This window comes from Exophiala aquamarina (genome assembly GCF_000709125.1).
Source record: "Exophiala aquamarina CBS 119918 chromosome Unknown aczIA-supercont1.2, whole genome shotgun sequence".
Classification (NCBI taxonomy): Eukaryota; Fungi; Ascomycota; class Eurotiomycetes; order Chaetothyriales; family Herpotrichiellaceae; genus Exophiala; species Exophiala aquamarina.
In genome coordinates, this window is record NW_013550586.1 from 4,597,710 (window position 1) to 4,609,640 (window position 11,931).

Below are 11,931 nucleotides of genomic sequence, written 5' to 3' on the forward strand. Positions count from 1 at the left end.
CAAATTCCGAGATCAGAGCGCGACCATTCTTGTCGAGTCCTGGATTCGAATGGTTTCGTGGACGGCTCTTTTTTTCCCACTTGCGTCGATAGCGATCTTTCCCAGCTGCAAGCAGGTCGTGTAGCCGACATCTGTTCTCTCCTGGCCTGTGAACGCAATTGTGTGCAATCGGCGGTCCTCAGGCGGTAGGGGACGTGCGCGTAGCTCGCACAAGGGTTTTGGTTCCGTAAGGTCTACAGGGTTGTATGGCTGGCCCTCTTCCAGTGTAATGGCATTCCGAACAACTCGTGCCGTCAGGACATCGGCCCATGGTCCATCTGGCGGTACTTTCTCGAGGAGAGCAAGTGCCTTCCTCCTCAGGACTGGATCACGGCACTTCATCACCGTGAAGTACAGCGGTGGCACCAATTCCACTACAATCTTGGTGCGTGGTTGCCCCTCGACCGTCTGTTGCACAGCTAGGGCTAGGACACGCTCACATTCTAGGAGTATCTCGGCAAAATGATCCATGTGCTTGTCGTATGCCATCTCACTGATCTCGGTGCAAGCTTCCAACCAGATGTAACAAACATTCCAGGATATCAACAAGTGTGATGTCAATAGTTGCATATCCCGACCACTCATGGTGTCCCGGTGCGAAGAACAATATCCGGTAAATGAAACGCGCCACCTTTTCAATTCATCAATGGTCACCCTTTGCGCTGACAAAAGTCCTTTGATGATTTCGACGTCTTGCCACATCAGAATGGCAACCCTTACGGTCTGATATGCTTGATACATGAGATGGAAGAGGTGCGACCTGATCCTAGAGACTTGATCCGATGGGGATGAAACAGATCGTCCGGCATCATTGGTGGGCGACACATCGCCAGACCAGTCCGAAAGTGGCAGCATGACAAAGTTTGCTACGGCGACCGCGTGTCGAGTAAAAAATGACACGATGACCTCGCTGAAGACACCCATTTGTGCCGACTGCGTACTTTTTTTACTGCGCAATGTTTGACTCAAAACCTTGAACCCACTCTGAATGAGTTCCATGGCATTGCCGATATTGTTTTGCTGAAACTCTATGCAGGTACACAATATGCAAGTGAGTAAAGCATATGTACTATCCATTTCGTTCCGCTCCATTCGCTGTTGGAGATTGGAAAGGCCTCGGTTGTACCACTTCAGAGCCTGGCGGTGGGGTGCACCCGTGGCGGGTGGTGTCGAACTTGACTTGAAGGAAACTAACAGCGCCTCGTGAGGTACATTTTCGAACATATAACTGCTTGATACTGCTATATCCCAGACAGCAGAGTCGGACAGGGCAAGAGATGGGATAGCATGCAGCCAAAAGTCATCTTCGATGGCACCCGCAAAACAGGGTGCCGCACGATGAATGAAAAAATCGAAAGAGCGTCTTTCAATCTCGGTGCATTGTGGCTGAAGGATGGAAATTGTCGGCGAGAGGACTTGGATCCTCGAGACTGCACTCTTGGTTCTTGAACTGGAGAAGTTGTCGACAAAACGAAAGCGAAGATCCAGACTGCTGGGCCCTTCGCATTTCCTCCCAGTCTCGGTGCATTTCCGACAATAGGGTCTCGTCTCGTCACATTTTACTCGACGGACTCTGTGTCAGTCAGAACGTGGATTCCCGTCTTGCCCTTTGATTGGGGTGCTGATTAATGGTACTCACTTGCAGGTAAGACACCCATTTTTGGACTTTGCGTGGGCAGCCCGTCGTGCACGCATCTACCACCTGATGTAATCGAATCCACCATTCGTAGAAAAGAGATGCCACTGATTGGAGACTGGGTTCGCTGACGAGACGCAGCGCTATTTGGAGGGTGCAAAGGGAGATACGAGCGTCCAAGAAAAATTAATCCATGCAAGTTAGCTGCGGATCTGCACCATCGCCGTTGTTTGGAGCGATGTCTTGGGGGGAGCTCAACTTAACGGCGTGCTGGTCTATCGTTGGCATGGAAGACATAATCAACGGAATTGCCATGACTTACCTACATGTTTAGTGCCAGGAGGTAGTCCGTAGTATGGATATCAATTGGGAATACGACATGTTTCGTGCGGCCGTTCCAACCGGGCGGAGAGGGTTAGCGATGGACTCGTGCCAGGCGCCCGGGGGCCCGTTTTACGTCCCCTTGGCCCCTGCCGTGTTCTGATTGGACATGTCGTGTTGATGGCTAGATTCGGTCTAGCGTTTACGATAGCTATCCTGCTGTCGGTGGACTCGGCTCCGGAATATTCCAACTCCTAAAGATTGAGGCCTATTAGCATCAGTCCCCAGTGTAGGAGCTTGCTTGTTCCCATCTCTATATGCCCTTGGTCGTCATTGGTTCGTTCGTGTTGATTTCAGTTTTCAGACTTGCCAATGTCAGGGAGGTCTCAGATATCATGCCCATGCCCACGGCAATCTCTCAAATATGGGCTGTGCTTATATATCTAATAATGTTGGTAAAGGTGCTCCTCGCAGAGCCTCTGCGGTCTGTATTTCCAGTCTCTCGTTCACTACCCAGAATTCCAATCTGCCCAGCCTCCTTCCCTAAGAAACTCGTGGTTCGGCCTCGAGTGCGCCATCATCACCCTTTCTCGACGGGAAAAACAACAAAAAGCCAGGCCCAGAAAGCTCAAGTCTTCACTGTGAAGGCTCCGTCTCGGCTCAGGAAACTTGCCGCCACAGTCAAAAACCATGGACGCTCTGCCGGACTCCGTTATAGTTCTGCTGGTTATCCTCGCCGCTGCGTTCTCAGTCTGCATCGGCTTTGGTATGCAAAAACTATTCACCAAGGATCAACCCTCAAACTGGAATCAGAAATCACAATCACAGATGGAGTATCAAAGAGAAGTTCGTGAGCGGGGGAAAATGCAAGCGTGGGACGAAGCCAGAGCTGGCAAACGACATCATCCAGAAGGATATCGGGTATCAAATTGACAACGAGGAAAAGCGTTATTGCACAGACACAGTCTGCTGAGCTTGAGATATCCTTGCAGCATGAGATAAAGGCGCATCTCGAATATTCCATACGCTGGCCTCATCGTTTCAAATAGCCCTGCCTGCACTGCTTTGAAGAAGCCATATACGCAATGATGTTGAGACGCAGCATCTTGATACTCTGGTGCGGCGCGTCCTTCACTTGCTCCTCTTCAGAACCATGCCTTCCATCTTTAGGCAGCGCTGTGGTACATAAGCCAAGGCCATCGAAGACAGCAAAGGAAAGACAATTGAGACGTGGGGCGGCACCAAGGCGAGTTTTTTTCAGAGCACAGGGCCGAGCAAGCTGGAAGCCATTCATACCATGAAGGTAGAAGCTGTATAGTAGTGTCGAAGCAAATGGATTTTAGATAGATCATGAACCGGGGGAACTGGACGCACTCTTCATATTGTACGGAGTACTGGCAAATTTACAATGGGCTAATTGGGCCCTGTTTCCATCGAACTGTTCGCCATTTTTTCTCACCCTAGTCGGCCAAGCAACAGCTCCCAGGCTCTATAGTACTCCCCTAATTGGCTTCTCCTAATTATTTAATTAATTACACTTCCTGCTTATATCGAAGAGTAAAAGTCTCACGCGACAATTGTGCCACCCGGATGTTGAAAACAACGTCTCGAGGGAGCAATTTCTGTGGCAATTCTTCGACTAAAGGAGAGATTCCATATAACGAAGTCAATTTTTAGCTAAGGCGCCAAGCCTTACTGTGCCCTTTCCTTACGCACTGGAGAATCATAAAGCGTAGCTTTAGATACCCCTAGGCAAGTATTTAGGTAATCTATTCCCAGGCCCTCTCATCCAACGGGACCTCATGTAGCAGCAATCTCGATCACATGCAGATATACTATTGTGGGACAGAAGAAAGCCAATATATTCGATAGCTCAATCTCGCTGTATCTTACTATCACTGTCTGGGGACCTACGACGTCTATTCTCACGACAAATGCAGTAATGATATTGAGAAGCGGAGAAGGTCCCTGGAAGACGGACCGGGACTACAAGGAGCTTTGTCCAGATCTCTCAGAGGCCAAGTTTGCTCAAGTGAGCGATCTTCTGTTGGAGAATCCGAATCTAAACTCGACCCATCTATTTCGAGCAGACGTCGTCTTCGATAGTTCACAGATATTAAAGACAGCGTCAGAGAAGGAAAAAGCATATGGTCTCGTCGTCGCAAGTGACCGTCATGAAGGAAGCTCCGAGGATGACAAAGGTGGACTGAATAATGCGATTTATTCGCTGAAAGAGACTGGACCGGGTGCGGCTCCAATCATCGACGGCGCCATCCTCAAGCGACAGGTGTTGCGAAAGCTCATTCCAAGGAAACCACAACTTGACGCTGCCCTCGAGCAATGGTGTTATATCTACGATATCTCTCAATCTCCCCACAGCGCAGGCCGCATTGTGGTTTACGTCCCACGTATCGAGTCTGAGAATGAAATACCATGGTATCACCCTCCAGTTCAGTCCCTCGCTTATCTATATGAGAAGAAGGAAGACGAGGCGTCACTCTCGATCCATTACCTGCCCTTCGATCCTCACAAGGAGGTACCCGGTCGTTTGCATCGCACATTTGTTTCTCTTCTCCAGACCTTTCTCAGACTAGCAAAGAACCCCACCCCGGAGCACAAAGTTGCCAATGGGCTCCAGGGCGATGCATCATGGTTCTCTATGGCACCTTCCGCATTGAAGGACACAATACTCCCACAACACACTGTCCAAAATACCTATAGCCGATTGAAGCAGCAGTACGCCTCCGATCTCGTTTCTCGGTGGGTCGAGAAGACCGAACCATCTAAGCATGTCTTCGAGGATCTCTCTATCGCCGCGTTTGTAATTGAACTTTGGAGGCAAATGTATGCTACAACAGCGGACTTCTCTGGATTCGTCGACATTGCATGCGGCAATGGAGTCCTCACTTATATCTTGATCAAAGAAGGTTATGCTGGTCGAGGGTTTGATGCTCGTCGGCGAAAGACATGGGAAGTCCTAGGGATCGATGAGTTCCTGGACGAGATGATTTGCATTCCGCAACCATTCCTAGCCACGGTCGAATCCGAGCTCGAAGACTTGCTACCAGACACCAGAGTCCATAGTGGTCTCTTTCCCCCAGGCACATTCATCATCTCCAATCATGCCGATGAACTGACGCCGTGGACACCGCTTTTAGCTAACCTTTCCTCTCCAAGCTCACCGCTTCCATTTCTTGCAATTCCTTGCTGCTCACATGCACTCAGTGGGGCGAGGCATCGATACACCCCGAAAGATGTTCATCCGCAGTTCACCGACTCAACAATCAATGACCCTGAAGCGCAGCCTGCGGGGGGTGATTTGAAGACCTTGCGTGCAGCGAAAATAAAGGCAGCAAATCACTCAGACGATAAGAGTATGTATGCGTGCTTGACTCGTAAAGTTGTGGCTCTCACGGAAGAAATCGGTCTCCATGCGGAAGTTACCTTGATGCGGATCCCAAGCACAAGAAATATTGGAATCGTTGGAAACCGTAGTAAGGCCATCACGAAAGGCAAAGCAACATCGCTCACTGTACCTGAAACCATGCCTCTTGATACAAGCGACACAGGGGTGCATGTGCAGGAGATTGTCGCTCGGGAATGTGCAAGGTCGGGCGGGGTGCGTGAGGCGGCTCAGACATGGATTCACCGCGCTCAGCAGCTCCAAACAGGGAAGGGAAGGGGGAAACTCAACCTTGGTGGCACTAATACGCATGTTTTATCCTGATCATCTGTTTATTTGGTGACAGAACTATCTCACAGACTACCACTTCTCGATAAACTCCGACTGACGGCATTGCTCGCCGTATCATCCTCGACATTTGGCAATGCGACATTGAAAAGGCCCTCTGCCCACTCCGCAAACGTATCGATATCCCATACAGCATTCTCTGGGCCCTTACCCTTGCGGGAGATTTGAGTCGTACCATTGATCTTGCGATTCCCGCCCAGCCGCCAGACATATCCATCGAAGAAAGATTCATAGATTTGGACGACCTGATCTTCGACGGCAGCGACAAGGGTTTCTCGGGTACGAATATCGTCGATATATTGCTCCAGCTTCGCTCGAAGGATGGGAATTTCTTTCTCAACGTTCTTGCGCGTGGTTGAAACCGCCTTGTCCAAGTGTTCAATCTTGACACTCGATTTCTCCACATCCCTTGGTAATTCCTTTGTCATATCGTTGGCGAACCCTGCTGTGAAGTCATTGATCACCGTTCGAAGACGTCCATCCAGCTCGACTTTCGCATCCAGCATGTTTTCGACGACCCGAGGTAACAAACCGCCCGTGCTGAAAAGTTTCACCCAACTCCTCGGGTTAAACAGCCCGCCGCGTTCGCGTAGCTCGTAGAAAGTGCTAGCGACGCCCGAAAAATCGAACGAAACATCAGGCGTGACGTATTCAATGTCAAAGGCGACGATTTGGGACTTCAGAAGAAGAAGGCTTCGCAGTAAGAAGAGCTGTCCATCGGCAGGAGAGGACTTGGAAGATATTTGCAGGGAAGCAGAATGTAAAGAGATCGTTGTTTGATGTACGATTTGATGAGCGAGATCGTCAAAGACGGAAGAGTTGACCAGTCTGTATATCCTTGACAGAAGTTGTATGGCTTTTGCAAGCGTGGGATAGCAGTTTTGAAGTGCAGTACGGCGAGATGCAATGGTCCAGGAAAAGGCACCTTCGTCGCCTGAGTCTTCATCGACAAACTCCGGCGTTTTTCGGGTTATTGGATCTCGTGACCTGCGGCGGCCAGAAAGAGGCGTGCTTGCAGTTGGTGGCCGTGAAGTGCGTCGTGGATAGTCGAGGTCGTCAGGCTTCGGCTTGAAATTCTCAATCTCATCTCGTAGAATTGCCTGTGCACGGAAGAGCAGTCGGGTCTGTGCATCCTCTAAAGCTGGCTGGATCAAGGAGGAGAAGTCGAGTTGATTCATGTCAACAGGGCCATCTTCTTCTTCGTCGTGGAGGTATCTAGTCTGCAGCAGCGTCACAAGAGAACAGAGCTTCGATAACTTGTTCTCATGAATGATACGTGGGCGAAGATGGTCGTAAAGTGGCTCACACACTGACTCGAGAAATTCATAGACCCCTCGGTAGCCGTGAAACCATTCGCCCCAGAGCTCAAACTCGTCCAAGCACATACCACGGATATAACTAATACTGGAGCGCGCAAGTTGGACCAGATCCTTGGAACTGGGGGCTTGTCCGATCTCGGTGAGTCGACGTTGTACTATTGGGAGTATCAATCTTGCTCGACATGCGGCAAAACTGGCGTGCAATTCGTTCATGAGGCTCTGATATTCTCCTTCCGTGCCCGGTTCAGCCTCTGCTGGAGGATTCGCACGCTTTTGAATTTCCAGACCGAGTTCTTTCATTTCTGCCGCCCCTACTCGGAACTTGGCGTATAGCAGAGCCGACATCGTTGTATCATTGAGTTGTTTCGCCGCGATCCTCCCTGCGACCTCCGTTGTGGTCTCTCTGACTCCAGCCATGAACGTATTCCGAACCAGAGTCAGAGCTCGTGTAAGTAGCAGTCGGTAGCGTGACCGGAAATTCTCGGCTTCTTTGTGACTTGTGTGCGTCTGCATGTAGTCTATGCATTCATCCAGAGTAACAAGCATATCGGAGAAATCTTTGCTTCGGACAAAGGCTCCAGCCCCAGGGGCATTGAGTCTTCTCGTGATTCGTTCCAAGGGTTCGTAGAAGCGTAAATTGTCGGCGATATTCTGTGCCACCGAGTCATTCTTGCGCTGTTCTTCAAGGATATTGGCAGACTGTTTTCGGAAGCTCTTCGTCTGGACATCGATGTCTTTGAAAGAGGCAGAGATTTCGGATAGTTCGTCGAGTACTGCAGCGGTGTCTGCCAAAAGGGAGTCGAGATGGGAACGCGCGGTATCCAATTGATCAAGGTAATTCCTACATATCTTTTAGCGAAAAGTCAAGAGTATTGGATTGGGAGACATCTTGGTCGTACTGGTATTCATCTAGACTGGCGTCCAGCAAGTCTTCATCTATGTCACCGGACAATTTGAGAAGATCGACTTCGTTCCCGGCACTCTCGAGTCGTGCTAGGGTGGCATCTTGTGGATCACTCATGTTCATCTGGAAGGCCATGGCTTGAGCCAGGAATGGTGGATGGTTTCTCTCGAGTCATATAGAGGCCCAACTCAATGACAGTCGCATCCATTCATGCTCGCAAGAGTCCCAGCACAATTGACAGTTTGACATGTCCAAGACCAGCCTCCAGTCTCAGTCGTGGACTCTTAATGGGCTATTGCTTGGTTGCCCAAATGGGAAGAAATTCTGCCACAAATTCTCAGGGCGGTGAACAATCGACAATGACGTCCTCCATTTCGCGAATACGGTGTCGAGACATATCAATTTGAATGTGAGCTTTGGACTGGCTTTTGTCTTGTCTTTCTTCAAGATATATATGAATCGCGCGTACTGTTCCTCAATGGCTTCCAGGAGCATAGGTAGTTCGGCGCTTCATCAATTCACTAGGTCATCACGATCGACAACCATTACCTCCAAAACCCGTACACTGTTTCCTAAGTCCACAACTTTCTCCACCAGAGTCCCTAGCCCTTCCAACCATCACCAAGCCTGGAAACGACATTCAGTTGTCCTCTTCGCTGCGGCTGCCACGGTTGCATTGATCTATAATACCAGTCCCTTCACTCAGGTTTTGGCAGAAAGCCCCGCTACCGAATTGCCAGAGATCAGGATCGAAAAATCTAAGAGGAAAAGGGGGGCTTCAAAGGAGGAGAATAGAGATCTCATCAGCTCACAGCATTTACAAGTCAAAAAGAGCTGGGAAAATCCTGGTGTTTATATTTGGGGGTCCAATATCGGGCAGGTTGCATCACCAGACTCCAATGAGCCATACGTAAAGACCCCTCGACGATTGTCATATTTCGACGATGTGCTACTACGAGACCTCAAGCTCGATCGGGGCTTTGGTGCCGCTGTCCTTGAAAATGGAGACCTCGTGCAGTGGGGGAAAGCCTACTCTGAAGACACCACGGAGCCAATAGTGACTCTAAAGGGTAAAGATCTCAAAAACATTGAAATATCCCGAGACCGAGTCATTGGCCTATCGAACAATGGGACCGTCTACTCTATCCCAGTCTCGAAGTCTGATCAAGAGACGGGCTACAAACCCAGCGAAATTTCGTGGATCCCCTTCCTGAGCACTTCTGCCAGCACAAGCTACAGAAAGCTCTCGCCGCAGAACCTAGGAATCGGCGAGAAGGTCATGAAAATTAGTGGTGGTCTTGAACATGTCTTGCTCCTCACCAATAAGGGCCGCGTCTATTCAGCTGCATCAGGCACAGAGGACTTCCCAAGCAGAGGGCAACTAGGAGTCCCTGGCGTAACCTGGCTTACACGGCCGGAAGGTGCCTACGACATGTGCCATGAGCTGACAACATTGCGGGGCTTTAAAATACAGCAGGTGGCCGCGGGAGACTTCCATTCTGTAGTTCTAGACGAAGAAGGCCGAGTCTTCTCCTTTGGCGACAACAGTTCCGGTCAACTCGGGTTCAACTATAACCCTGAAGCCCCATATGTTGACACTCCATCCCTTCTTCCCATTAACAGACTATACCAAGGTACCAACCAGGTGCCCAAAGTTACCAGCATTTCGGCAGGTGGCACATCCAGCTTTTTCTCAGTCGATGCCACCCGTGTGGCTGGACCGTCTGAAAATCCCGCGGAGATCCGTACCTTGGGTCGAGTCACAGCAGACGTGTGGGCGACTGGTGGTGGCCTGAGAGGGTCACTGGGGAATGGAAAGTGGACACATGTCCAGGATCAACCTACAAAAGTGCCCACACTCAGCGGTCTCTTCGAGTATGATGAGAAGAATCGAACCGTGATCCCCATCCGGATGGCTCAGATCTCTGTCGGTTCGACACATGCGTCGGCCATCATGGAGAATGTGACTTACCTAGATGCGAGCGAGAGAGGAACAGAGAACGATACAAATTGGGGCGCCGATGTGCTCTGGTGGGGCGGGAATGAGTTCTACCAGCTTGGGAGTGGTAAGAGGAACAACGTCGCCACGCCCCAATATATCCGCCCGCTGGACATGGCTGCGGAAATCGAAGCGGGCCGAAGAGAGGAGCATCGTTTCCATGCCACCCCCAAGCATACTGTAACTCTCAAGGGTAGAAAGGTGAGCATGGAGCAGCGCATCGAGTGTGGCAGGAACGTCACAGCTGTTTTCTCCGCCGTCTAAACCAAATCTTTGTGAGACACTTTCATCTCTATTCTCGTCCTGCCCTGAGTCTTGGGTCGAAGTAAATGTCTATGCTTAACATATTTAGTCTTAGCCTAGTAGTCCAGAGCAAATATCGCTCTTGTGTCTTGTGTATGAACAGTGTATCATACTCTATGTATGCATGTGGAAGAAGAGGTGAAGCAATTCTTCGATGTCCAACCATCCAAGAGAAGTCATCGATTGCTCACACCTTCGCTGTTGCTTTCATTTCATACCGCCAGGTTGAATTTCATGAACCACATCCCAAGGTCATCAGCTCCATACGCCTTGCTCCGCTCGAGAAAAGAAGACACGGCACTAATGGACCATGACCTCAGGCTGGGAATTGGTCGGCGCCTTCTGCTCACCATTGGTTTCCGTGCCTGCAGCACCCTTCTCATCAGCATCGCCCATCTCTGTGTCCTCACCCTCTGCGCCCTCTTCCTCGTCTTCGTCATCTTCCGACTCAGAGCTCTCCTCCTCGAGATCCTCACTGCCGGCGTCACTGTCTTCATCCTCGTCTTCTCCCTTGATGTTCTTGGAGTCTCCGGCGTCCCCTTCGGCCATCTTCTTGTCGCCTTCAGTCTTGTTATGCTCAGGCGTTTGCGCCAAAGTTTCTTCTGTCTCTTGAAGCTCTTGCTCCAAGGCAGCCTGCATCTCCGTTTCCTCCGCGCCGTACCCGGTTCCATCATCATCGAGTGTGTCGGCTTCTGGTTGGTCGGGCGGAAATTCAGCGGGGGCTGATTCTTCCGAATCCCTGTGCGAAATTGTAAGAAAAGTAACGAGGGATGGATACCACCGGTAACGATCACTACATACCACTTGATGGCGAATCTAGTCACTCTCGGTTTTTCTGCAAGGACATTTCGGCGAATTCGTTCGATGATAGGTTTCGGAGGCGGGTCATTGTTCATCTCCTCGTTGTCATATTCATTGTTGACGTAGTAACCAACGCGGACAAACTCTCGCCCATCATAGGAGCAGGTCAGAAGAATGACGGTGACGCCTAGAATCTCTGTAGCGGGCAAGCGGGAAAGATTGGGTGGGTCGGCCTCGAAGATGAATTTGTTGACGCCGATGGGGATAGGGCCCACGAGAAGAGAGTCCAATTCTTGGTCGTGTTCGGCAGAGGTTGCAGAGCCGACATAGGTGAGTTTCCACTCCAGGTCTGGAGGGGTAGATAGATCAGTCTCCACTACCGAGGGCGTAAATGCGACGACTGTATGGCAGACCTACCTTCGCGCAGTTGCTCGAGGCATTCAAAGGTGATCTCGAACTCATAAGGAGCGGTGAAAAGTGCAGGATTGTTTAGCACTTTCACACCCAACAAGGAGACAACCGACATTGTCGCGGGAAGTGTGGGGAGGCGATTGCGAAGAGTTTGAGGTCCGCGCGATTGTGTGGAAGCAACGACGTATCGATTGATTGATGAAAAGTGGCAAGGGATGTGCGCGAACAGGAATAAACAATTGAACGGCAGTTATGTGTGTTGTTGTGGCTGGAAGGTGAAGCAGAGTGCGCAGCATGAATGTACCACTGGCAGACAAAATACCACTCCAACTGAGATCCGAAGCGCGTGCCCCAGCTGTGGCCGTGGTCGCGTTTGGCTCCGCGTAGCAGTCGTCCCAACTGGCCAGGTTCAGCAGTAAGATCACTAAGTGATTTAATGCACTACCT

At 50.4% G+C, this 11,931-nt stretch overlaps 5 protein-coding genes across 5 annotated transcripts; 2 read left to right on the forward strand and 3 right to left on the reverse strand.

The window, feature by feature from the left end:
• Positions 1–12: 12 nt before the first annotated feature.
• A1O9_03472 (uncharacterized protein) lies at positions 13–1,263 on the reverse strand (the record flags this gene model as incomplete). The annotated part of the gene is made up of 1 exon (XM_013409036.1): positions 13–1,263. The coding sequence occupies one exon, from the start codon at positions 1,261–1,263 to the stop codon at positions 13–15; it is 1,251 nt and encodes a 416-aa protein (XP_013264490.1).
• Positions 1,264–3,938: 2,675 nt separating this feature from the next.
• A1O9_03473 (uncharacterized protein) lies at positions 3,939–5,723 on the forward strand (the record flags this gene model as incomplete). Its single annotated transcript, XM_013409037.1, has 1 exon — positions 3,939–5,723. The coding sequence occupies one exon, from the start codon at positions 3,939–3,941 to the stop codon at positions 5,721–5,723; it is 1,785 nt and encodes a 594-aa protein (XP_013264491.1).
• Positions 5,724–5,752: 29 nt separating this feature from the next.
• A1O9_03474 (uncharacterized protein) lies at positions 5,753–8,105 on the reverse strand (the record flags this gene model as incomplete). The annotated part of the gene is made up of 2 exons (XM_013409038.1): positions 5,753–7,907; positions 7,966–8,105. 2 exons carry the CDS (start codon positions 8,103–8,105, stop codon positions 5,753–5,755), a joined length of 2,295 nt encoding a protein of 764 aa, XP_013264492.1.
• A 343-nt stretch (positions 8,106–8,448) lies between these two features.
• A1O9_03475 (uncharacterized protein) lies at positions 8,449–10,233 on the forward strand (the record flags this gene model as incomplete). Its single annotated transcript, XM_013409039.1, has 1 exon — positions 8,449–10,233. One exon carries the CDS (start codon positions 8,449–8,451, stop codon positions 10,231–10,233), a length of 1,785 nt encoding a protein of 594 aa, XP_013264493.1.
• Positions 10,234–10,572: 339 nt separating this feature from the next.
• Positions 10,573–11,599, reverse strand: A1O9_03476 (histone chaperone ASF1; the record flags this gene model as incomplete). Its single annotated transcript, XM_013409040.1, has 3 exons — positions 10,573–11,011; positions 11,074–11,422; positions 11,491–11,599. The coding sequence occupies 3 exons, from the start codon at positions 11,597–11,599 to the stop codon at positions 10,573–10,575; spliced, it is 897 nt and encodes a 298-aa protein (XP_013264494.1).
• Positions 11,600–11,931: the final 332 nt, after the last annotated feature.